Source organism: Acinonyx jubatus, chromosome F2, assembly GCF_027475565.1.
Source record: "Acinonyx jubatus isolate Ajub_Pintada_27869175 chromosome F2, VMU_Ajub_asm_v1.0, whole genome shotgun sequence".
NCBI classification, from domain to species: domain Eukaryota; kingdom Metazoa; phylum Chordata; class Mammalia; order Carnivora; family Felidae; genus Acinonyx; species Acinonyx jubatus.
Genome location: NC_069394.1, coordinates 52,468,640 through 52,493,710, shown reverse-complemented (window position 1 = coordinate 52,493,710; position 25,071 = coordinate 52,468,640). Strand labels below are relative to the sequence as shown.

The 25,071-nt window shown below is 36.8% G+C and overlaps 1 protein-coding gene and 1 pseudogene across 2 annotated transcripts in view; one reads left to right on the top strand and one right to left on the bottom strand.

Moving 5' to 3' along the window:
- Nucleotides 1-23,279, bottom strand: part of SNX16 (sorting nexin 16) — a 42,236-nt gene extending 18,957 nt beyond the window's left edge. The window contains exons 1-5 of one of the 2 annotated variants that reach the window (XM_015080682.3): nucleotides 23,139-23,279; nucleotides 21,153-21,400; nucleotides 20,926-21,065; nucleotides 12,440-12,526; nucleotides 9,124-9,272 (exon numbers count right to left, since the gene is read on the bottom strand). In XM_015080682.3, coding sequence (XP_014936168.1) covers nucleotides 9,124-9,272; nucleotides 12,440-12,526; nucleotides 20,926-21,065; nucleotides 21,153-21,300 — 524 coding nt within the window. In that variant the 5' untranslated portion in view covers nucleotides 21,301-21,400; nucleotides 23,139-23,279. Of the gene's footprint in view, nucleotides 1-9,123; nucleotides 9,273-12,439; nucleotides 12,527-20,925; nucleotides 21,401-23,138 lie in introns of both variants that reach the window. The other variant, XM_027064309.2, reaches the window with a different exon arrangement.
- A 33-nt stretch (nucleotides 23,280-23,312) lies between these two features.
- LOC106982513 (60S ribosomal protein L23a-like) overlaps nucleotides 23,313-25,071 on the top strand; it is a 174,540-nt pseudogene continuing 172,781 nt past the window's right edge.

The following is a 25,071-nucleotide window of genomic DNA, read 5'->3' as shown; positions in this document are numbered from 1 at the left end:
ATTTGCCCTATAACTTGATCTCTTCCTCCGATACTCTAAAAAAAGCTTTAAGCGTTTTACTGTATTTTCAAACTTATAAAAAAATTATTTCATTGGCTGACCTTTCATCTTCTATTTACTATTATATTTTACGTTCTTTCATATTTATGTATCTGTTTACACTTCACAATTTAAAAAAAAACTAGTAATTTAATAGCTAAATGTGCCATTTATCTCAAAATGTATATTTTATTTAAAATTTTTTTCAATGTTTATTTTTAAGAGACAGAGACAGAGCGCGAGTGGGGGGAGGGGCAGAGAGAGAGGGAGACACAGAATCTGAAGCAGACTCCAGGCTCTGAACTGTCAGCACAGAGCCCGACATGGGGCTGGAACTCCTGAACCATGAGATCATGACCTGAGCTGAAATTGGATGCTTAACCGACTGAGCCACCAGGCCCCCCTCAAAATGTGTATTTTAAAAGGAAAAAAACCCTTAAAACTAATGCCTACAATTCACTAAAAGGTCAATCGAGAACCAAGTGAAAATGTACTAAAAATACTAGATACCAATTCTGCCAAAATCAAATTAAGCACATAAAGTCATTGAATGAAAACATTACTGAGGGATTTGGGATAGAAATGTTCAATCAGTTAGTATTTCTCTTCAGTGTTCTCTACCAGCTAAAAGACAGTAACAGAAACTAGATGTTAAATACAACCTGAAGGATAAGGACTCAGGAATCAAGGCTGGTGATGGTGAGGGTCATACTGGAGGAGACGGGCTGACTAGGTGTGAGGTTGAAGGGCTCACGTTTACATCCCTATGATAGATGTGAAGGCCCGGCAGTGGAGGTCTAGTTTAGACCTTGCTGCTCTCTTGCCTAGTTACTAGCCTGGGTGTGTTCCTATGTTCAGTTTTATACCCTCTAATCTAGAGTGCTTAAGTGTTTTAGGTAAAACCCAGCTTAAAACCCATCTATGCTTCCTCTGGCAAGAGGGAACAAAGCCAAGATCTTAGTGTTGGCATGAAGCATCTGCCTACATTCCAATTCTGTCTTTCCTGACACTTCAAAGATGGTATACCTCATGTCTATTTCATGCCTCCATGCCTTTAGTCATGTTTGCTGCTATTAGCCTGGCCCATCCTTCCTACCTTTCCCTGGCTAACTCATATTTATTGTTCATGACTCGGCTCATCTGTTATCTCCTCATGGAGTCTTCTCTGACTAGACCCTCTTCCCCTACCCTATGTTAGGTTCAGTATTACCACAGCACCTTGAAGAGATCCTTTCATAGGACTTACTATACTGTATTACTAGTATTGTGTTTACCAAGCAGACTGTTTCACCAAAAGGTAGATGACAAATTTCTGGACTATATAGACCATATCCACACCAATTAGCACAGTCCAGAATAAGCATCCCACAAATAATGACTTTATTTGTAAGAGTTATGCAGTTAGAAAAAAAAGTTAATGACTTTTTTTTTATAAGGATCATAACAAATTTCTATCCACCATTGTAGGTAAACACTATACTACAATTCTAATTTGAGAAGGATTTTAGGTTTTAACAGACGTCTTAACAGAGAGAGAGGAAGAAAGAGAATCCCAAGCAGGTTCTGTGCTGTCAGTGCAGAACATGTGAGATCACGACCTGAGCTGAAATCAAGAGTTGGACGCTTAACAGAATGAGCCAGCCATGCACCTGGGAAAACTCTACTTTAAAATTGAGATCAGTTGTTGACTTAACATGAAGATAAGGAGACCTCAGACAGTATCCCTCAGCATTTTTTATTATCAGAGCAAATTTGCCCTATAAGTTGATCTTACTTTCATAAGAAGGTAGACTTTGGACAGCAACAAGACCAAAAGTCTTAGTTAAAAGGTCAGAATCTGGTTGTTTCTGATGGTTTGACTTCAAGATTCATGAAGAAGCACAATAAAAAGAATAGGATATAAGAAATTTAGAGTTGAAAGAGAACTTTTAGAGGCCTCTTAGCTCAAATACTTCATTTTCCAAATGAAGATACTGATTAAAATCATATAACTAAAATTACTTCACTATTAAGCCCAGAAAACTGAATTTTACAGAAGATCTCTGAGACCCAATTTAGTTAGGTAAGAGTTTACACAGATCTGAATACAAAATACTTGGCTTTATTGCATTTTAAAAAAGTGTCCTTAATTGAATGTCTACCAAACCAACATTAGTGATGAAAACCACTTGACCAAACTTAGCAATAATGTGTTGGTTCTCACAAGCTGGCATTATATGAGCTATTGAATATGTAACTGAAATCTTTCATTTTATAAAAATACTAAGACTAATCTAGCTTCTCCTGATGATATCTTAATATATAAAAACAACTTAGATACATTAAAAATTTACTGTGAGAAGATAGTTCAGGCTGAAAATGTGTAAAAAATAGTTTTAAGTATCTTGTTCAAGAATTATGGAATTACTGAATTTTACAATTAAAAGAAACCTAAGGAGCTATCTAATCCAATATATTCCACTTAATAATTCCCCTTTCAATACCACTGATGGTTATCTAGCCTTTTCAAATACTTATGTAAAGAGAAACTCACTTTCTCAAAAGGCAGAATATTTTTTGTATTATATATATTTTTAATGTTTATTTTTCAGAGAGAGAGAGAGAGAGACACTGAGAGCAGAGGAGGGGCAGAAAGAGAGGGAGACACAGAATCCGAAGCAGGCTCCAGGCTCTGAGCTGTCAGCACAGAGCCTGACGCAGGGCGCGAACTCACAAACTGTGAGACTGTGACCTGAGCCTAAGTCAGACACTTAACAGACTGAGCCACCCAGGCACCCCAGAATATTTTTACAGTAGATAGCCTGAAATGATATGTAACTCTTTCTTATCTCAGCTGATAGGGTCTTCTTCTAACTTTTCACTACTATTCCTAGTTTTACATGTTAGTCTTGCTATTAAAAATGAGGTCTTTAGATCAGCAGTATCAGCATCACCTAAAAACTTGTTAGAAATGAAGAATCTTCACTCCAGACCTGCTGATTCAGGATCTGCACTTTAATAAGATACACTACAGTTAAAGAAGCACTGCTTTAAAATTAGGTATTATTTGATTAATCTTTCTCCCCCTCATAATCTTTCAAATATGTGAAGATGGCTCTGTTATCCCCCAAGTACTTTTGTGTTTTTCTAAATTTGAAAAAATTTTTTTGTGTATTTATTTTTATTTTTGAAAGAGAGACGGAGGGGCGGGAGAGGGAGGGGGAGAGAGAATCTCAAGCAGGCTCCATGCCCAGCACAGAGCCCGATGTGAGGCTGGATCTCATGACTATGAGATCATGACCTGAGCTGAAATCAAGGGTTAGATGCTCAACCTACTGAGCCAGCCAGGTGTCGCCCCCTCCCCCCCACCAAGGACTTTTGTTTTTTAAAGGGTAAATATTATCATTTTTTTCAGCTCCTCCTTTATGTAAATACTTCTATACTTTATTTTGTTTGTTTACTATTAACTGTTAATGCAAATCCATCCTGAATTTTTTTTTTTTTTTAACACATATAGAATTTAAAACATGATGGGGCACCTGGGTGGCTCAGTCAGTTAAGCATGTGACCTCAACTCAGGTCATGATCTCATGGTTCGTGGGTTCGAGCCTCGTATTGGGCTCTATGCTAACAGCTCAGAGCCTGGAGCCTGCTTTGAATTCTGGGTCTTCCTCTCTCGTGCCCCTCCCTCTGTCTCTCTGTCTCTGTCTCTATCTCTCAAAAATAAATAAATATTTTTTAAAAAGAAAAAGAAAAAGAATTTAAAACATGAACTTTGGTATTGAAGTCCTTATAGATGGATGGTAATATGAAAAAAAAACCCTATATAATTTAACCCCTCTATTTTAAAGAATTGAAAAAAGAGAAAAAATTTGGTAACTTATGATATATGTGTAATGTTTATGAAAAAAGAGAACAGGGGCGCCTGGGTGGCTCAGTCGGTTAAGCGTCCGACTTCAGCCCGGGTCACGATCTCGTGGTCTGTGAGTTCGAGCCCCGCGTCGGGCTCTGGGCTGATGGCTCAGAGCCTGGAGCCTGCTTCCGATTCTGTCTCCCTCTCTCTCTGCCCCTCCCCCGTTCATGCTCTGTCTCTCTCTGTCTCAAAAATAAATAAACGTTAAAAAAAAAAAAAAACAGTAAAAAAATTGCTGTGCTGATTAAATGATGCAACAATTTCAAAGTAGCATAAGATAGTATAAAATATATTTATAATTATATATAATTTATAACATACAATTTATAAATACATTGAATCATTTATAGAAATGATTTATAAATAATATAACTATGTAGTAAATAACTATAACAAATTGTGCAATGTAAGACTTTCCCTCTCCATCCATCTTTAGGTGGCCTTCACCTTGACAGTCACATGCTGCTGGTACAGGATCTGCGTCTTGCTTCTGCATTTTGATAGAATACTCCCTCTCATTTGTAAGGTCCTTCTTTACCTTCTCTTGTTGGTCTGAATATCACTAATTCTTTAAAATCCAGCTCAAATGTCACCCTCTAGGAAGCTTCCTGCAATTCTCCTAGTCAAAAGTTCCCTCTTTCTCCTCTGAAAGAGATCTAGCTCTACTCATCATAGTTGTTTTTGGTGAATCTTCCTCCTATTCAGTTTTCTTAAATAAAGGATCAGTATCTAAAGCACCTTTGTGTACTACAATACCTTATATGCAGTAAGACCTACATAAATATTTATGGAACAGAGAAAATCAATAAGAAATCCTTTGATTTTTTGAAATCATGAAAATATTAACTTTTTTTTATGTTTCCTTTGTATTTTCTAAATGCATCTGAAAATATTATCTTAAAGCTTTCAGATCAACTATCCTTAGTGTCCTTTCAGTTCTTACTTTCTTCTACTTCTGCTTTGTTACAGTTACAGAGGTAATAATATTAAAAGCCTCCACCAGCCTGTTGTATAATGAAAAGCTCTTAGCCAACATGAAGGTTAAGAAGTAACTGTGTTGTGAAGTGCTAAGGATATAAAAAAAAGAAAGTAAAAAAAGTGTAATTATAACTCTATAAAGAATATCAAATAATTATTTGGCCATATAAAGACAGCAATTTTTCTATTTTCCCATTACAACTATAAAAGGAGGCTAATAAGTATATCAACAGGTAACATGTATCATACCAAGAAGCATTTCATAAACTCCCTTATTTTGTTCATCCTGAAGCCTCATTTCTTCAAATGAATTTTAAGACCAGTGACTACAACCTTAGCTTCCTTCATAACCTTCCTAGCATGACACAGAGCAAATGCTCAAGATAATACAGATAAATAATTTCTTTCCTTCCCTTCATTCATGGTTTAAACAAAAACTTAAGAAACTTGTTAAACTGTGAAGAATGCTACCCATAACCCACAAAAATGACAGAGTGTACTCTAGAATAAATAAGGCATAAATACTTCATTCTGAGTTCAATTTATCTAACAGTAGTCCCTAAATGATGATTTACATGACAAAATCAAGTAGACAACACCTGATACACTACATTTTTTAATGCAAGACTTCTTAGAACTTCTAGTATTCTAGGAATGTCACGTGAAACCTTTCCCAAATTATTTGGCCAAGAAATCTTTGTTTTCCTGAAATACCTACTTATGAATTGAGCAAGACTACTACCACTGTACTGAAGTACAGTTTAGAAACAAAAGGATCGCAAACGTCCCATATATGCCTACCTCAGAGACAAAAATCTATCATCAATCAGTTTTTTAAAGTACAGATTTTTAAAAAATATTTTTTAGTGTTTATTTTTGAGAGAGAGAAAGCAAGAGCAGTGGAGGGGCAGAAGGGGGGGGGGGACAGAATCCCAAGCAGGCTCCCTGCCGTCAGCACAGAGCCTGATGCACAGCTTGAACTCACCAACTGTGAGATCATGACTTGAACCCAAACCAAGAGTTGATGCTGAACCAACTGAGCCACCCAAGTGCCCCTAACCTCCTACTTCTTTTAAGAGGAAGGTTATGAGACAATAATCTTGGCCATGGATAACTTCAGGAAGTATGTCTTTTCTTTTTCTATGGTAGAATTATAAATCCTACTGTGAATTTTTCTTTGGTCCAAAGTTAAGCATTCCCCTATGTTGTTCTAGGAATTTTTTTTTTTTTTTTAGTTTATTTTTTTTTGAGAGAGAGTGCACACAAGCAGGGGAGGGGCATTGACAGAGGGCAAGAGAGAGAATCCCAAGCAGGCTCCGCACCATCAGCACGGAGCCCAATGCGGGGCTTAAACTTACAAACTGTGGGATCGTGACCTGAGCTGAAACCAAGAGTAGGATGCTTAACTGACTGAGCCACCCAGGTGCCCCATTTTTTTTTTTTTTTTTTTTTTTTGAGAGAGAGAGCATGCACACAAGCAGGGGATGGGCCGAGAGAGAGGGTGACAGAAAATCCGAAGCAGGCTTCATGCTGTCAGCACAAAGCCTGATGCAGGGCTTGAACCCATGAGCCATAAGATCATGACCTGAGCCAAAACAGGACACTGAAACAACTGAGCCAACCCAGTGTCCCATTATTACCAATCATTTTTTAAAAATGCAATAAAACTAAGATACACTTTCACTAAAAAAATCAAGATACCACAAAATCAGCTTATTAATATGATTTATGTTATTTAATATTTCATTATATATAGTTATTTATAGAATAAATGTGATTTTAAGTCACCCTGATATTTTCAATACTAAGACATAAAGGTTTACTGACTAAAAGAAAAAGGGGATAAGATATGTTGACTTCTTATTTTCTTTTATGGTATCATATAAAATATATTTTCTTCAAAAGATTTCTTCAAAATCTTTATGATTTAAGAGTTTTTTGGTTTTTATTCTTTCTCTGTGTGTCTGAATTAATACTAACTTCCTTTTTGCTTTTGAGATGTACAAATTTTGAGAAATTAGGGAACTCCGTGTTACTACCTAGAGTGTACAATCACTGAGTTAACATACACACTTCAAACTTTTTTCTTTTTTTTCCTTTCTTTTTTTTTTTTTTGAGAGAGAGAGAACACAAGTGGTAGAGAGGGGCAAAAGGAGAAAGAGGGAAGGAGGGAAGGAGGGACGGAGAGAGAGAGAGAGGAGAGAGTGAGCATAAGCAGGGGAGGGGCAGAGAGACAGGGAGAGAATCCAAAGCAGGCTCCGCACTGTCAGCACAGAGCCCAATGTGGGACTTGAACTCACGAATTGTGAGATTATGACCTGAGCTGAAATCAAGAGTCAGCTACTTAACAGAGTGAGCCCAGGTTGCCCTGAGAGAGAGAATCTCAAGCAGGCTCCAAGCTCAGCATGGAGCCTGATGTGGGGCTCAAGGCCACAACCCTGGGATCATAACCTGAGTCGAAATCAAGAATTGGACACCTAACTGAGGCACCTAGGCACCCCCAAAATATTTTTCTTGTAATAATAATACAGTAGCAATTATCAACATTTCAGCCATTTGTTTAACAAGTACTTATTGAGCACAGACCTTGTGTTACCACTGTATTAAGCACTGCACACTGAATGGTGAGTAAAACAGCCACATAACCTACTATTACATATTTACCTTACAACCAGGTGCGCGAAAATCAAATAATCAGATAAATAGTCACAAACTGAAATGCTATGAAATTCAAGTACCAACCAGCCTTTCTTAGCTGGGATTCCAGGAGAGACTCAGATGCTAAAGGCAATGATTTGACTATTTTCTCAGTTCCCTTAAGACTGGCACATAACTAGTACCAGCCTAGAGAAGTTAATTCATAGATACAATGTGTGTCTTACTTAAGGCATTAGGATTTGACTTTCAGAACCAGTTGAGAGGGACTGGTACAGGTATTATGAAATAGAACTAAACTAGTCTTTGTTGGTGGTGGTGGTGGTGGTGCATGAGGAATTGGGTCAGGAAAACCAGTTATGTGAGGAAGTGAAGTTTTTAACTGAAATGTGAAGGACATATAGGTGTTATCTAGGCCATGGCTGGGTGGGATAGTAGTGTGAAACATTGTCTTTCCTGGGAACACGATACTTGAAGGCCCTAAGGGACCAAGGAGCAATGTGACTTTGGAAAATTAAAAGACCAATATAGCTGAAGAGCACTGTGGCTCCAATGGGCTACAGAAATATGAGTGGATCAAGCAAACCAGAGGGAAAGCTTTTGCAGTAATTCAGGTGAGAGATAACTGCTTAGATCAGGGTGGTGATGGTAGAAATGGAGAAAAGTAGACAGATTTGAATGGAATTTAAAACATAAAGGAAGGGATAAGGGTAGGAGGATTGTATCAACGATAAGTACCAGGTGCTGGATAAATGATGTTGCTGAACATTGGGAAAAAAGTCTAGAGAGTAAGCTTTTACCCAGTTTGAGATCACTTTGAGATATCCGAAAGATATCCTTGTCAAGAGGGAATTGCATATATGATTGCATATATATAATTTATAAATTAACCCAACTTCCCAACCTTCATATTTTTGCACTACTTTGGAGAAATATAATTATATAGTATCATATTAACCAAAACTCTAAAATGTGGGCCACTTTGTTTAAATGACTGCTAAAATACTAAATACTAAAATCAAGTTTACAGTTGGGTTGAGTATATGGTACACTGAATTTTTAACTTAGAAAATTTTTTTACATTGAAAAATTTTTAACTTTGCTGACTTTTTACAAGTGTTAATACAAATCAAATGTCAAATAAAATTCTTTTTTTAATTTAATATTTATTTATTTTGAGAGAGAGAGCGTGTGCGAGTGGGGAAGGGACACAGAGAGAGAGAGAGAGAGAGAGAGAGAGAGAGAGAGAGAGAATCCCAAGCAGGCTCTGTACTGTCAGCACAGAGCCCAATGCAGAGCCTGATCTCACGAACAATCAGATCATGACTTGAGCCAAAATCAACAGTTGGATGCTTAACCAACGGAGTCCGTCCCAGCAGATAAAATTCTTACCAATAAAAAGCAAGAAAATTCCAAATAGTGCTGTATTGGAGAGGCTAAGTAATTATATTCCTACCCTATTTTTTTGTGCTTCAATTAACTATGGTCTGTGTTTGTTCTTCAGTTTAAACAAGTTGTTGGAATGCACCTATAACCTCTTATTTAAGTTTGTCACATACCAGTTAGCAATGTCCTTGTGAGCCACTAAATTTTGAAGAAATGCTTGCAATCCTAATTGTCTATCTTCTAAAAAGTCGGCATTGTAATTATCTTTGAACCAGCGTTTTGGTGGAAGTGCTAATCGAAAGCCTGGAAACATCTCTTTTAACTGAAAAAGAAAAAAAGAAAACACAGTGTTCAACTCAATCATAGCAATTCTACAAAATCTATCCTGTTAACTACATGAAATAAACTTAAATAAAGAATAAAATCCAGCTAAGTTTTTCTTACTTTAAGTGTTTTACTTATTAATTTCTATACCAGTTGTGGGTACATACGCATTACAACTCCACATCCTTGCTAATACTAGGCCTTGTCCATCCTTTTAATGTTAGCCATTCTGGTGAGTACATAGTAGTACTTTACTGTGGCTTTAATATGCATTCCTCTGTTGACAAATCGTGTTAACTATCTTCTCTGTGCTTATTTGGATCTGCATATCTTTGGTGAATTATCTATTTAAATCTTTTAACCCCTCCACTTAAAAAAACTGGATTATTTATCTTTTATTATTAAGTTACAAGAGTTCTTTATATATTCCTGATACAAGTCCTTTGTCAGATACAGGTATGACAAATATTTTCTCCCAGGCTGTGGCTTGACTTTTACACACATTTTTTGATTCTTGCAAGTAAAAGCAGGTGATGGGTAGAGCTATTTCTGGTACCTAGGAACAGTGACATAGACACTTATTAATTTTAGGTGCCCAAGTTGGAATATCAAGGAGATATTTACTAATTTAAATTAAATTCTTACTAATCTTTCTTTAAAAACTTAAGAGTTATCTAAATCTCAACTTGCCTAACAAATAACACAGCAATATAAAGATGCACCTAGAGAGATGAAGAGAAATAAACACTAAATAGTTGAACCCTGAAAAGAAAAATAGCAAGTCATAAAGGATTATATAGCTCTAAAGAGAAACTGTTAGAAATTAGTCTTCATGAACAAAAATTATAACAATTTCATAAGAAAGCTAAGAATTCCATTTTGGTATCTGGTAACTTCACAAATTACTTTGATCTTCTTGCTTGCTTAATTATTTTAAAAAAATCAACAGAGGTAGAAAATTATAGGTTTTATAATTCTGGGTTTATAATTATAGGTTTTATAATTATAAATTATAAATTTATATATTATATATTATGTATAACAATATATAATTATAAATATAACTATAATATATAATATATTATGTATGTTATATAATAAATTTAAATTATTTTAAATTATAAAATTATAATTATAGGTTTTATAATTCTTATATTACAGTAATATAAGAACTCAGGAACAATAAATAAAATTCATATATAATGGCAGGACTACATTACAAATAATACTTTAAATACCACTCCCCTCATCTACCTCCTCTAATTTCCCTCTAGCCCTGTGGACACAGCTCAGCTTTTCTTCCTCTATTACATTCTTACTGCCATTTGCTCAATCAATTCCCTACTGGAAATCTAGGTTGGTTCTAATTTTTAAGTATTAAAAACAAATTAAAACACAAAGAAAATAACAATGAACAAAACATGGTGAAAAGTATCCTTTGAACTAAATATTGCCTGCCCATATCCATGATTTCTCATATCCCAGAAATGTGATTAAGCACAACTTTAGGAAGCCATGTACCCTAGGAAGATTCGTATTTCCAACAACGGATAACACCACTTAAATGTCTGTCAACCTGATGGGTACAAAGTAGTTCCTTAATTTTCTTTGGAGTACTTTGTGATATTAAATGTTTTCTACCTTTTTTGGTCCTTTATATTTCTTCTATGGCTTGCCTTGTTCACACCATTTATAGTATTTTCTACTTTTTGGTTTACTTTGTTTTATTTTCAAGAGTTTTTTTTAATTAAAAAAAATTTTTTTAGTGTTTATTTTTGACAGAGAGAGAGACACAGCATGAGCGGGGGAGGGGTAGAGAGAGAGGGAGACACAGAATCAGAAGCAGGCTCCAGGCTCCGAGCTGTCAGCACAGAGCCCGATATGGGGCTGGAACTCACAGAGTGAGTGATCATGACCTGAGCCGAAGTCGGATACTTAACTGACTGAGACACCCAGGGCGCCCCTTAATTTTTTATTTTTAATATTTATTCATTTTTTGAGAGACAGAGTGTGAGTGGGGGAGGGGCAGAGAGAGAGAGGGAGACCCAGAATCCGAAGCAGGTTCCAGGCTCTGAGCGTGAGATCGTGACCTGAGCTGAAGTCAGATGCTTAACTGACCGGAGCCATCCAGGTGCCCCAACAGTTTTTAATATATTGAGGGTTTTTATTATTATTCTGTTTCATAAATGCAGTAGGCAGAATTCTAGATGGCCTCATGACCTTTGCTCCTGGTGTTGTGATTTTGTTATGTTACACAAAAGAGATTTGTATGCAGATGTAATTAGGGTTACTCTTTAATTGGTCTTAAAATGGGATTATCTGGGTAAACCTAATCTTATCCTCTAAAAGTACAGCTTTATTCCTTGCTGACTGCAGAAGAGAAAGTCAGAGATTCAAAGCACAAAAAGGACCTGACCTGGCTATTGCTGACTTTAAAGGTGGAGAGGCCAGGTACAAGGGCTGGACAGCACTCTTTATGAGCTCAGAACACCTCTGCTTGACAACCGCAAGGAACTAGGGAGCTTGGTCTTACAAGTGTAAGAAACTGAACTCGGCTAACAACCTGAATGAGCCTGGAAGCTGATACTTTCTTAGAGCCTCCATGTAAGAGCCCAGTCTAGGCAACAGCTTGATTTTGACATTGTCTGACCCCAAGTGGCAAACCCAGCTGAGCCCACCTAAATCACTACACTTGATCTTAGCCAAAAGGCTGAGAAGTGATCCTACATCACTAGATAATAAAAAGGTATGTTTTAGGTCATAAAGTTTGTGGTATTGGTAAACACCAACAGAAAACTAATACAACATGGTAGAAATACTTTTTTTGTTCATTCTCTTATTGTCACATGGTTTAGGAGATCTTATATACACATACCTTTTTCAAATTCACAAGGTTATATAATCATTTATATTTCTGTTAGCAATTTTAAGGTTTTCACATTTTTATACTAAAAATAATTTTTTTTTCCAAAATAAGGAAGTTGTGTGTAGAGATGGGTCTTTAGGCTATTAAAATTAAGTGAAATAGTTAATTTTCTTAGGAACTAGCAAAGATTTGACTTCACTCAAGTAACTCATGAGGAGGAAAAACCACAAATTTAACTGTCAGTAACAGTTAATAATGCAAAACTGTAAAGTCCATTTTAGATTTATCTAAGGACTTACTTTATCATTAAGCCTAGAGAAGTCAGTGTATCTTCTGAAAACCACCCAGCTTTCTTCTGGGGTTTTCTTTACTAGTATTTTATATACCTGTGCAGAAAAAGAGAGAGAGAGACTGAAAAAAAAATGTATATAAGATATTTAAAACTTCAAATCAAATATTTTTAAAACTTTTATTTGAAAACCCGGATAACAATTAGTATGTAAAAAATATCAGAAGTCACTTGGACCATCAAATATACAAATTATTACAATGCAGGCATCAAAAGCAAGATTCAGGTCTTAAGAAACATGAGTGTGACAAATTTGAGACAAATGCTTTTCTGGCACACGCTAAATAAACTCATCAGTTCCAAAATATGTTTTATGATAAAATATTCTAAAATTGATGAAAGACTTAATCATGCTTGAAAAATAGCCACTCTTGCCCTATACAATCAATTTAACTTCTAAATTCAAGAACTATTAAGCAAAGTTTTCAAATACATTTGATGTTGTTTCAATCTTCAAGGCTGAAATGCAGGTAAAAAAAATCCATATTATATAAAAGTTTACATTTCTATAATTATGCACAATTATCTAGGCTTCAAAAAAAAACTTGGTTGAGGCAAGTCAATATTTTTAAAAAACATATTATAAGCAAACTCAATTCTATTTTTTGTAAATATAATTTTAGAACTTATTATGAGGAAGTACTATGTATAAGAGAATCTCAGAGAACGTCTCCTGATAGTTTTGGCACAGTATTTTGGGCTAAACTAAATACATGACACATGTGAAGTACTAAATACCCATCTGCTGAACCAGTGAAACCCTCTTAATAATGAGTAACTTTTTTTCCTGAAGTCAGCTGTGGAATAACGTTCAGCTGGAGCTCTAGAGCTGCACTTGAGCCACAGGTGGCTACTGAACACGTGAAATGCTGACAAGTCCCAAATGACAGGTGATATGAGTGTAAAATAAACACCAAATTTCAAAGACTTAGAATGAAAAAAAAAGGTTCATAAATGGTTTTAGGTTAAATAAACTATATTATTAAATATAATTTCATCTGCTTTTTACTTCTGTGGCTCACAGAGTTTACTGGTTGCCGTAGAGAAGACTCGTTATTTAGGGGCTAGATCATCCTTATCATTTGAATTTTCTCCCTTACCAGACTTCTCTTTCAGCTTTTAAGGGGGGAATGAGGAATCAGCAAGGATTAGGGTTGAACTGTCCCACATCTCAAGGTAACATATAAGGATGACAAAGATTATTCGGATACCCTTTAAGGTCTGCAGAAAGTCCTGATCTAAGTAAGATAGTTGTAAAGGAGATACTAAAGAAACATTTTTTAGGAGTTACTAATCAAAACAAAAGGGATAACTTAGCTTCCAAACTTGTGAGTATGAACAACTGATGCATAATAAAAGTCAACCTCATATGGTAATAAGTCTTACCTACACATAATCCATATTGTCTTTATTTTCCTGTTTTAAAAAATGAACACTCCTTTCTAAGTTGCTCTCCACAGTGGCCCCTGAGCACTTCTGCTTCTCTAAGAAAGACAAAGTACAGATTTTTGTGCTTTGTCTTCTCTAGAAAGCTCTCCCATGTTTCTATTTGTTTAAGTAGTGCTTTCAGTGCAAACTTTATGGACACTACCGATCATTCCCTCCTCTATGTTTTAATAGCATTTATGGTTTCTACTCTTTACTGGAAATTTAGTATATACAACTTTGTACATATTTACGTTGTAAGTAAATTATGCAGAAGCATATACTTAATTACAAAATACACATAGAAAAGCACAGAAATTATAAGTATACAACTTGATGAATTTTCACAAAACAAACACACTCAGGTAACTAGTACCAAGTGCAGGAAAGAAAACATTACCAACTGAAGAAGCCCAATCCTTCCCAATCTGACTCATCACTCCTCCTAGTCACTTTTGTTCTTTGTATTTTTAAAATTAAAAAAAAAATTTTCCTATTTATTTTGAGAGAGAGAGAGAGAGAGAGAGAGAGCGCATACACACATGAATCGCGTAGGCTGAGAGAGAGGGGGAGAGAAGGAGAATTCCAAGTAGGCTCTGCATTGTCAGTGCACAGCCCAATGCAGGGCTCTAACTCAAGAACTGGGAAATCATGACCTGAGCCTAGATCAGAGTTGGATGCTTAGCTGACTGAGCCACCCAGGCACACCCACTTTTCCTCTTAAACAATTTTCAAAGACTTGATGCTCTCTATTTTACCAGATCTTACCAGTCATTCTTAATACTTGTTAAGAGATCAATTAAAAGAAATATATGTAGGAAACATTATCTTACAAACCTAAGATTCCTCCCAAGCTTGTATTTCCAGCTCAGACCTCTCCCCTAAATTCAACTTATATTAATATACATATACATAATACATGCTTGCGTACACACTACGTGTATGTACACAGACACGTACATGACATCTCCATCTTGATGTCTACTAGGTATCCCAAACCTAGCATGTCCAAAACCAAATCCTGATCTTGCCCTCATAATGTGATATCTAATTAAATGGCAACCCTATTCTTCTCATTGTTTACCCAAAAACTTTGGGATCATCTTTGATTTCTTTTTCTCCCACATCTCAAGGTTCTATCTTCAAAATATATCAGAATCTGATCACTTGTTAGAAATTCTCCCACCACCCTGTCCATGCCACCATCATGTCGTCTACCGTGGATTACTGCAAGAACCTAATACCCCCCGTTTCCATTATTCCCCCACAAAATCTAGTTTCAACTCAGCAGCCAGATCAATCTTTTTTAAAAATTAAGTCAGATCATGTGACTTTAAAACTTTTTAAATTTAAACATTTAAATCCTTTAAAACATTTTCTAAGATTTTCATCTTGTGCAGAGTAAAATCTAATGGCCTTACAATGGCTACATGCTCTACTTGATCTGTGTGTCACACTCCCTTGTCTTTACTTGTTATTTCAGTTCCTACATCTCTCCCCATGGCTTCTTTGCTATCAGCCACTAGGGTCTCTGTAGTTGTCTCGCCTGTCAGGAAAGTTCTTTCCCCACATACTCTCATGGTTCGCTGTCTCTTAGTGCTAACATCTTTTCTATGAGGCCATGATTGACAATGTCATTTAAATTGCAACTCCAGTTGTGGGGGAACTTCCTTCACTCTTTTATTTTCCTCTATAGCACTTATCACCATATGACATACCATCATTTAAAAAAGCTTACTTTATCATTCACTCACTTGGGTTGCTGTACCCCCAAAATGTTGAATTAATGAATTAATGAATAAAAATAACTTTACAACTGTTACTTACTTCTTTCCCTCTAGAAAATGAGTTCCCACTTTATTTTAATTTCCAAAAAAAGTCAGGTCCATGCAGATTTCCCAACACATCACCAGTCTCATGAAAATTTAACTCTAAAGATTGTCTCTCTTCATAAATTATCTCAATACTCTGGTGAACATAGATGCAAAAATCCTCAACAAAATATTAACAAACTGCATTCAACAATACATTACAAGGATCATTCACCACAATCAAGTGGAACTTATTCTGGGAATGCAAGAATGGTTCAACATCTACAAAGCAATCAACATGATACACCACATCAACAATACAAAGGATAAAAATCATATGATCACTTCAATAGATGCAGAAAAAGCATCTGACAAAATCCAACATCTGTTCATGAAAAAATTCTCAACAAAATACATTTAGAAAAAAGATATCTCAACATAATAAAGGCCATATATGAAAAGCCCACAGTTAACATCATACTTAGTGGGGAAAAACTGAGAGTTTTTCCTCTAAGATCAGGAACAAGACAAGGATGTCCACTCTTGCCACTTTAATTCAACATAGTACTGAAAGTCCTAGCCACAGCAATCAGATAAGAAAAAGAAATAAGAGGTATCCATTTTTGTATGGAAGAGTTAAACCATCACTATTTGCAGATGATATGATACTGTACACAAAAAATCTTAGACGCCACCAAAAAACTATTAGAATTAATGAGTTATGTAAAGTTGCAGAATATAAAATATATACACAGAAATTGGTTGCATTTCTACATACTAGTAACAAAGTAGCAGAAAGAGAAATTAAGAACACAATTCCATTTACATTTGTGTCAAAAAGAATAAAATACCTAAGAATAGACTTAACCATAGAGGTGAAAGACCTGTACTCTCAAAACTACAAAACAAGGATAAAAGAAATTGAAGACAACACAAACAATTGGAAAGACATTCCATTCTCATGGACTGGAAGAATGGTGTTAAAATGTCCATCCTACCCAAAGCAATCTACAGATTCAATGCAATCCTTATTGAAATACCAACAGCCATTTTCCATAGAACTAGAGTAATCCTAAAATTGGAACCACAAAAAACCCTGCATAGCCAAAGCACTATTGAGAAACAAGAACAAATCTGTAGGTATCAATATTCCCAGATTTCAAGATATACTACAAAGCTATACTAATCAAAACAGTAAGGTAATGGCACTAAAATAGATACACAGATCAATGGAATAGAATAGACAGCCCAGAAATAAACCCATGGTTACTTATACAGTCAATTAATCTATGACAAAGGAGGCAAGAACATACAATAGGAAAAAGACAGTCTCTTCAATAAATGGTGCTGGGAAAATTGGAAAGTGAACCTGGATCACTTTCTAACACCTTACACAAAAATAGGCTCAAAATGGATTGAAGACCTAAATGTGAGACCTGAAACAATAAAAAAAGAGAATCCAAGCAACAAACTTTTTGACATCAGCCTTAGCAACATTTTTCTAGATATGTCTCCCAAGGCAAGGGAAACAAAAGCAAAAATAGACTATTGGGACTACATAAAAATAAAAAGCTTTTGCAAAATGAAGGAAACCATCAAAAAAACCTAAAAGACAACCTACTGAACGGTAGAAATTATTTGCAAGCAATGTATCTGATAAGGGGCTAATATCCAAAATATATAAAGAACTTATACAACTCCACATCAAGAATACCCACAAGTAATCCAATTAAAAATGGGTATTATGGGGCACCTGGATGGCTCAGTCAGTTAAGCGTCTGACTCTGGCTCAGGTCATGATCTCACTGTTTATGGGTTCAAGCCCCGCATCGGGCTCTGTGCTGACACCTCAGAGCCTGGAGCCTGCTTTGGATTCTGTGTCTCCCTCTCTCTTTGTACCTCCCCCATTTGTAATCTGTCTCTCAAAAATAAATAATAAACATTAAAAAGAAATGGGCAGAAGACCTGAACGGGTATTTTTTCAAAGAAGACATACAGCTGACAAATAGACACATGAATAGAAGATGTTCAACTTCATTAACTATAAGGGACATGCAAATCAAAACCAGAACGAGATATCACCTTGTATCTATCAGAGTGGCTAAAATAAAAATGGTAAGAACTAGTAAGTGTTGCCAAGGATGTGGAGAAAAGGAACCCTTGTACATTTGTTGGTGGGTATGTAAATTTGTACAGTCACTGTGGAAAACAGTATGGAGGTTCTTCAAAAATTTAAAAATAGCATTACCATAAATACTGGGTATTTACCCAAAGAATATGAAAGCAATAATTCAAAAAGATATACCCCTTTGTTTACTGCAGCATTACTATTTATAGTAGCCAAGATATGGAAGCAATCTAAGTGTCCACTAATAGATGAATGGATAAAGAAGATGTGGTGTGTATATAAACACATACACACATATATAGACATACAAATAGACACATATACAAAACTGATTATTACACAGCCATAAAAAAGGATGAGATCTTGCCGTATGTGACAACATGGATGAACCCTAGAGGGTATTATGCTAAGCAAAATAAGTCAGACTGAGAAAGACAAATAGCATATGATATCACTATGTGGAATTTAAAAAAACAAATGAATAAACAAAAAGCAGAATCAGATCTATAAATATAGAGAATTGATGGTTGTTGAAGGAAAGAGGGGTAGGTGAAAGTGCAAAATGGGTAAAGGGAGATACAGGTCTCCGGTTATGGATGAATAAGTCATGGGAAAAAGGTACAGCATAAGGAAAATAGTCAATGACACCGCAACAGTGTTGTGTGGTGACAAAGGGTGGCTACACTTATGGTGAACATAGCATAATGTGTAGAAAAGTTGAATCACTGTGTTGTACACCTGAAACAAACATAACACTGCGTGTCAACTATACTGATAAAAAACTTAGAAAAAAATTAAATATATCCCTAACAACAAAAATTATCACAACAACTTTTTTCTTGGAGGTCCTACTATACTGTCATAAGTTTATAGCATGAAATGTTGAAGTAAACATAAAAACTTTGTATCAAGAAAATCCAAGAAGAACTATTTCAATTATAAGTATATTCAGCAAGGTCTCCAGATACAGAAACACATCGACACACAAGACCATAACATATAAACTAGCAATTAACAAAAAGAAAACAAAACAAGTTATCAAGAACATCAAACAACATATTTCTCAGTATTCAGAAATAAAACTAGGGGCACCTGGCTGGCTCAGTTGGTAGAGTATGTGACTCTTGATCTTGGGGTTGTGAGTTTGAGTCCCAAGTTGGGTATAGAGATTACTTAAAAAGAAAAAAAAAAAAAAACACTAAAAAATGAAAGGCCTCCGCTCTGAAAAGTACAAAACATTAAAAGAAGTTAATGACTTCCGTGTATGGATTAGGCTCATAGATGCAGAGACTCAGTGGTGTACAGATGTCAGTTCTCTCCAGTCTATAGATTCGATACAACTGCAGTGCAAAGAGCCAAGGATAACCAAGACACTCAATAAGAACAAAGCTAGACTACTTAAGACAGCAGGTAGCCAGGCCTCTCATACTGCATTAGTAATTAAGGACAATGTGGAATTGGTAAATGAAGGAAAAATGGAACACAGAAACCCATATGTTCATGACTGCCTGATTTATGACATAAGCAACTGTGCAAATGTGGACAGAGTTGTCTTTTCAATAAAAACCGGACTACTTTATCCTATAGGGAGGGGAAAAAAATGTCTTGACCCTTATCTCACACCACAGACAAAAATCAATTCCAGATGCTTTACAGATCTAAATATGAAAGGTCCAACAATAAAGTTTTTGAAGAAAACATAGGCCAACATCTTTGTAAGCTGGGAATAGGTAGATTTTAAAAGTGTTAGGATGCCTGGGTGGCTCAGCTGGTTAAGCATCTGACTTCAGCTCAGGTTATGATCTCATGGTTCACAAATTCAAGCCCCATGTGGGGCTCAGAGCCTGGAGCCTACTTCAGATTCTGTGTCTCCCTCTCTCTCTGCCCCTCCCATGCCTGTGCTCTGTCTCTCTCACTCTCAAAAATAAATTAAAAACACATTAAAAAGAAAAGTTAAAAAAAGTGTTAACCGTAAAAGAACAAGTATTAACATATTTATATTTGTATAGTATATATAAAGCATATTAATAAATTAATAAAGCATATTTATTACTACGAACTTTTGTTTATCTAATGCATCATTAAGAAAGTGAAACGGCAAGCCACAGAGTGAGAGATAACACAATGCATGCTGTAAGAAAAAACTTATGTCCAAAATGCAGAGAAAACTATAAATCAAGTAGAAAAAACTTTCCCAAAGAAAAAGGAATAAAGGTCTGGAACAAATACTTCACAACAGGAATGTTTTGGCCATCCATCCAATGGCCAAAAACATCTTCAATTTAACTAGCCATTTAAAAAATGCAAATTAAGAACATAATGTGATATTACTCTATCCACCAGAATAGGTAAAATGAAAAAGATGAAAAATACCACACATTGGGAAAATGTAGAGTAACTAGAACTCTCACCTGCTTACAGGAGTATAAATTAGTACAACCACTCTGGCACATTGTTCATCAATATCTTCTAAAGCTAGGCATATAATCTAGCAGTTTTACTCCTGGGCAGATACCAAACAGAAACGTGTACATGTGTTTACTGAGTGACAAGTACCAAAAGGTTCATTGCAGTAGCATTTGTAAGAGCCCCAAACTGGAAATTCTACAAATGCTTCAACAGTAGAATGGTTTAATAAATTGTAGTATATTCACAAAAAAGGAATACGATCAGTAACAAAAATGAGCTACCTATAATTACACGCAAGTTTAAGGATAAATCTTACAAACACAATATTGAAAAGACCACACTTCAAAGAGTACATACTCTGCAATTCCATTTACGTAAGGTACAAAAATAGGCAAAATTAATGCAGGCTATCAGGAAGAGTGGGTATTGACTGACAGAGCATGGGGGAGGTGCATTTTGGATGCTTGTTCTGTTTCTTGATCTGTGTGCTAATTTCACAGAAATTTCTGGTTTGTGAAAATTCATTCAAATAAAACAAAGGTTTACTACAGCATGACAGTATTTAGAGTTGTAAAAACCACTTGAATTTTATGTTCAAGAAATTACAAGTATTAAACCCAATTTTTCACTTTCTACTGACGTATAGCAGAAGTTAATACTCACGGTAAATTTGGCTCTTTCTTCCATCACCTCATAACCCAATATAGTAGGTGTAGAAGGTCTATCTTCCAAACACACTGTTTCAGGATTTTGTTCCTCACTTTCTCTTGGTCTAGTAGAATACTCAATGGAAGAATCTGCACCTGTAAATTTAGTCCTAATGAGGGGACTGCTACAGACAGATGAAGTACTATCCATTTGATCAGGTACACTTGTCTGTTTAAAATTACCCATATTTGAGTCCTCTAACTGGCCTTTGGAAGAGTTTGAACTTGTTGAGATACTCCCAAAAGAAGAACTTCTTTGGTTTCTGTTGGTTGTAAATGTGGAAGCAGAGTTCCCTATGGGCATAGGAACTGGGACATAAGGAGTTGCCATCTTCTTTTAGCTTTTGCAACAAACCTATACGCTGCTGAGTCCAAACATTTAGAGAATAACTAATATGAAATCCATTATTTTCTTCTTGGGAATTCACTATCTAAAAATGAGAAGAACATATTGAAAGGTTAGTCTTTAATTTGGAACGTTATCCCAAAAACCCCCAGAATGTTCACATTCATTTCTTTTGATTTTGTGACACTCGGTTACTTTATGTGGAATGAAAACATGCCCCAAACCTCTTTCTTTAATCCCAAAATATCATCTCTAAGGACTCTCATTTGCAAGGTAAAGAGAGTAAAACTACTCCATAGTCTTTTTCTTGACTTTCATACTACAGGTTCTTTTCAATCTCTACTTCATTTCCTTGTGATAGATTTCTGTAATGTTCATTTTAACGTGATTTCACCTACATAGAAGAGTTGGAAACAGGACGAGTGGTAAATAAAGCCCTTTCTGAAACTTAATTGTCTGCTTATGGTCCTGACAGTTCTACATACAAGGAGGGAAGGAGGGAAGAAAAGAAAGGGAGGAGAGTTATTCATATTTCCGTTTGATTTAATTAGCAAAACTCTAAAGAATTACCCTGAGTAATAACAGTGAACCAGAAGCTTAGATGTTACAAAGCAAACATCAACTGCTCTTAAAATTTTAGTTTACTAAATACAGGATGAAATGTACTGGAAAAACTCCTGGTCAATTTAAACTAATCAAATAAAACCCAATGAACATTAAACTTATATCCTAAAATATGAAAAGGTTGAAAGTGAAAATGTTCTTCAGTCTCCAGATCATCAGTAATCCTGCTATGCTATAAACTGAGGGTAGTCAACAAATCTTTACAACTCATACTCCATAATCTCTGTTGTCAAAAGGACCAATTTATCTTGTCTCAGAATAATCTCATAATTATACAATGAAGAAAAGGTTTACCACTAAGTTGTTAAATAATAAACTAAGAAACTGTAATAACTACAGACCTGTGAAATGGCACATAACAAAGGGTCTGCCTATCTTAACTACATCTATGCAACTCTACTAGTGAGAAAGGTAGGAATGGAGCTGCTTGGGCTTGGAAAAGATGCTGATGTAAGATTTTTAATTCAGCACGTGGCTCTGGGCAACCTTCCTCATCAACAAAGGTTCAAGAAACTCGAGTTGCTGATTCACTGCTCCTCGATTCTGCCTGATGCTCCCCCCACACTCCCAAGTAAATAAAAGTCTGAAATCTTATCCTTTTCAAAGCCCGTGGGATAGCCCTGCCCCTTGCTACTCAACTACCTGTGAGGCCACAGGGCTGGGGGAAGGACGCGCGTATCAACACAATCACTGGCATGCAAAGAAGTGAGCGCTTTTAAGAAAACTTTAAGAAAACGTACTGGGCTTATTAATAGCGTGTTCACTTTTGCCTTGGCATGGAGATGCTCCGAAGCCTGACATCTTAGTCCTACGCTGGAAAAACCTTAGGCAGGTGAGGTGGCCCGAGCCTGAGCAACGAGGTAGGAGAGAGAAGTGGGTGGCGAGAGGAAAAGTGGAGAACCCAGGGGCAGTTCGACCTCAGGAGTGCCTTGTCGGGGTGAGCAGGCCACGGGATTTCGGCTCATTGGGTGGGAAGACCCACCGCTCTCCGGAGCTCCCAGGGGCCCCAAGACGGTCCCAACTCCGCCGCCCCGCGCGAGGCCAGCGCCTCCAGACGCGCGGCAGAGTCGGCGGTGGCCTGAGGGTTCCTGCGGGGCCCGTCCACCCTCCGGTGGAGTCCGCCAGACGCCCGCCAGCCAAGGGGGCGCAGGTGTCACTCGAAAGAGCGCCCGGGAAAGCGCCCGCCGCCTCGTCCCTACCTCAGCCCCCTCCGCGATCCCGTAGAGCGCGCTTCCCCGTGACGGTTAAATCCGACCCTCCTTAACCGCAGCTTTTCGTCTCCACCCACGGGACCAAGAAGCCTCACGTGACCTTCCGTCCCCCAAAGCAGCCGCTCTCTGCCTCAGCCCGGCTTTACCCGGCTGCCGCCGGGCCCAGGATCCCTGCGAGGTGGAGGGAGGGGCCAATCCGGGCCGCCTCTCCAGGAAGTGACGTCACGCAAAGAGCTTTTTCTCCCTCCTCCTCAGCCCCCTACTCCCCGGAGGCACTAATTCGAATTGTGCGTGCGGCTAGGGCTCTTTGGCAGCTGGGTTGGACCTAGTGTTGTGGTAAGAATTCTACTTTCTCTTCCCTAGCTTTATTTTTATAAACTAACTTTGAGAAATGGAGGCAAAGACGCCTAGTTTGCCTCACACGGGATCAGATTTCAGTTCCGTGGAGGAACTACAGTCAGCATTGGTCCAGGCTCCTGCTTTGCATCCTGGGACTTGTAGTCATCACTAGCTTGGGCTGGTTCTAATAGATTATAAATTGTTTTCTGAAATTAGTGGAGCTAAGATCATCCCTTGATTTCTAAGGTTTTGGAACATTCCCAAGACTGGGAGAAATTGATAGTTGTAATTTCAAAATGACCATAGGAAGATAATATAGTTTGTGGTGTAATAAAGGGTTTTGGGTTGATATTTCCCTTCTTGTGTGAGTGTGACATAAAAAGAGAATTGTATGGAAACAGTAGACTAAAACATGAAGTAGTTTTCAGGATAGAGTTGGCAGTCTTGGCCCTGAAGTGCCAGTTATATTCATGGGTTCTGTAAGTGAATAGGGGTATAGAGAGAAAAAAAAAATGAACCTTGGAGTAATTCCTTCACCTGTGGATAGGTCTGCAGGTGGTAGCAAAAGTTACTTATGATGAGAAAAACCTGACAGTCCAATATCAAGGAAGCCAAGGCAAATTAAACTTTCAAGAAGCAAAGGTGTACAAATACCACAGTTAGGAGGAAGGATCTAGAAAAGTTTATTGAAACTGTCCAGGAAGAACTTCCTTCACGGATTATTGAAAGGAGCATACAGGATATAGATACCATGTGTTCTTTATCTATTTGGTATTAATAAATGTCTACATTTTACTTACAGAAAACAATCTGAACATCTTTTTTTAATATAAAATAATTTATTTTTATTATTTTTTTAATGTTTATTTTTGAGAGAAGAGCAAGCACGTGAGCAGGGGAGGGGCAGAGAGAGAGAGAGAGAGAGAGAGAGAGAGAGAGAGAGAGAATCTGAAGCATGCCCCATGCTTTTAGGTCAGAGCCCGATGCAGGGCTAGAACTCATGAGCCGTGAGATCATGACCTGAACTGAAATTGGATGCTTAAACGACTGAGGCACCCAGGCACCCCTAAAATGAAATAATTTTTTAAATTGAAGGTATAATTTACATATTATATTAGCTTCACGTGTGCAACATAATTGACATTTGTGTATATTGAGAAAATGATTGCTACAATCATCTCCATACATAGATCCAAGCTTTTTTTTCATGTGATGAGGATTTTTAAGATTTACTTTCTTGGCAACTTTCTTTTTTTTTTTAATATTTTTAATGTTTATTTATTCTTGAGAGAGAGAGACAGACACAGCATGAATGGGGGAGGGACAGAGAGAGAGACACACAGAAAGAGACGCAGAGTCCAAAGCAGGTTCCAGGCCCTGAGCTGTCGGCACCGAGCCTGACATGGGGTTGGAACTCATGAACCGTGAGATCATGACCTGAGCCGAAGTCGGATGCTTAACCGACTGAGCCACCCAGGTGCGCCTTAGTAACTTTCAAATATGCAATACAGTATTAGTTGTCATAGTTACCATACTGTACATTATATTATCATGACTTACTTTATAACTAGAAATTTATACC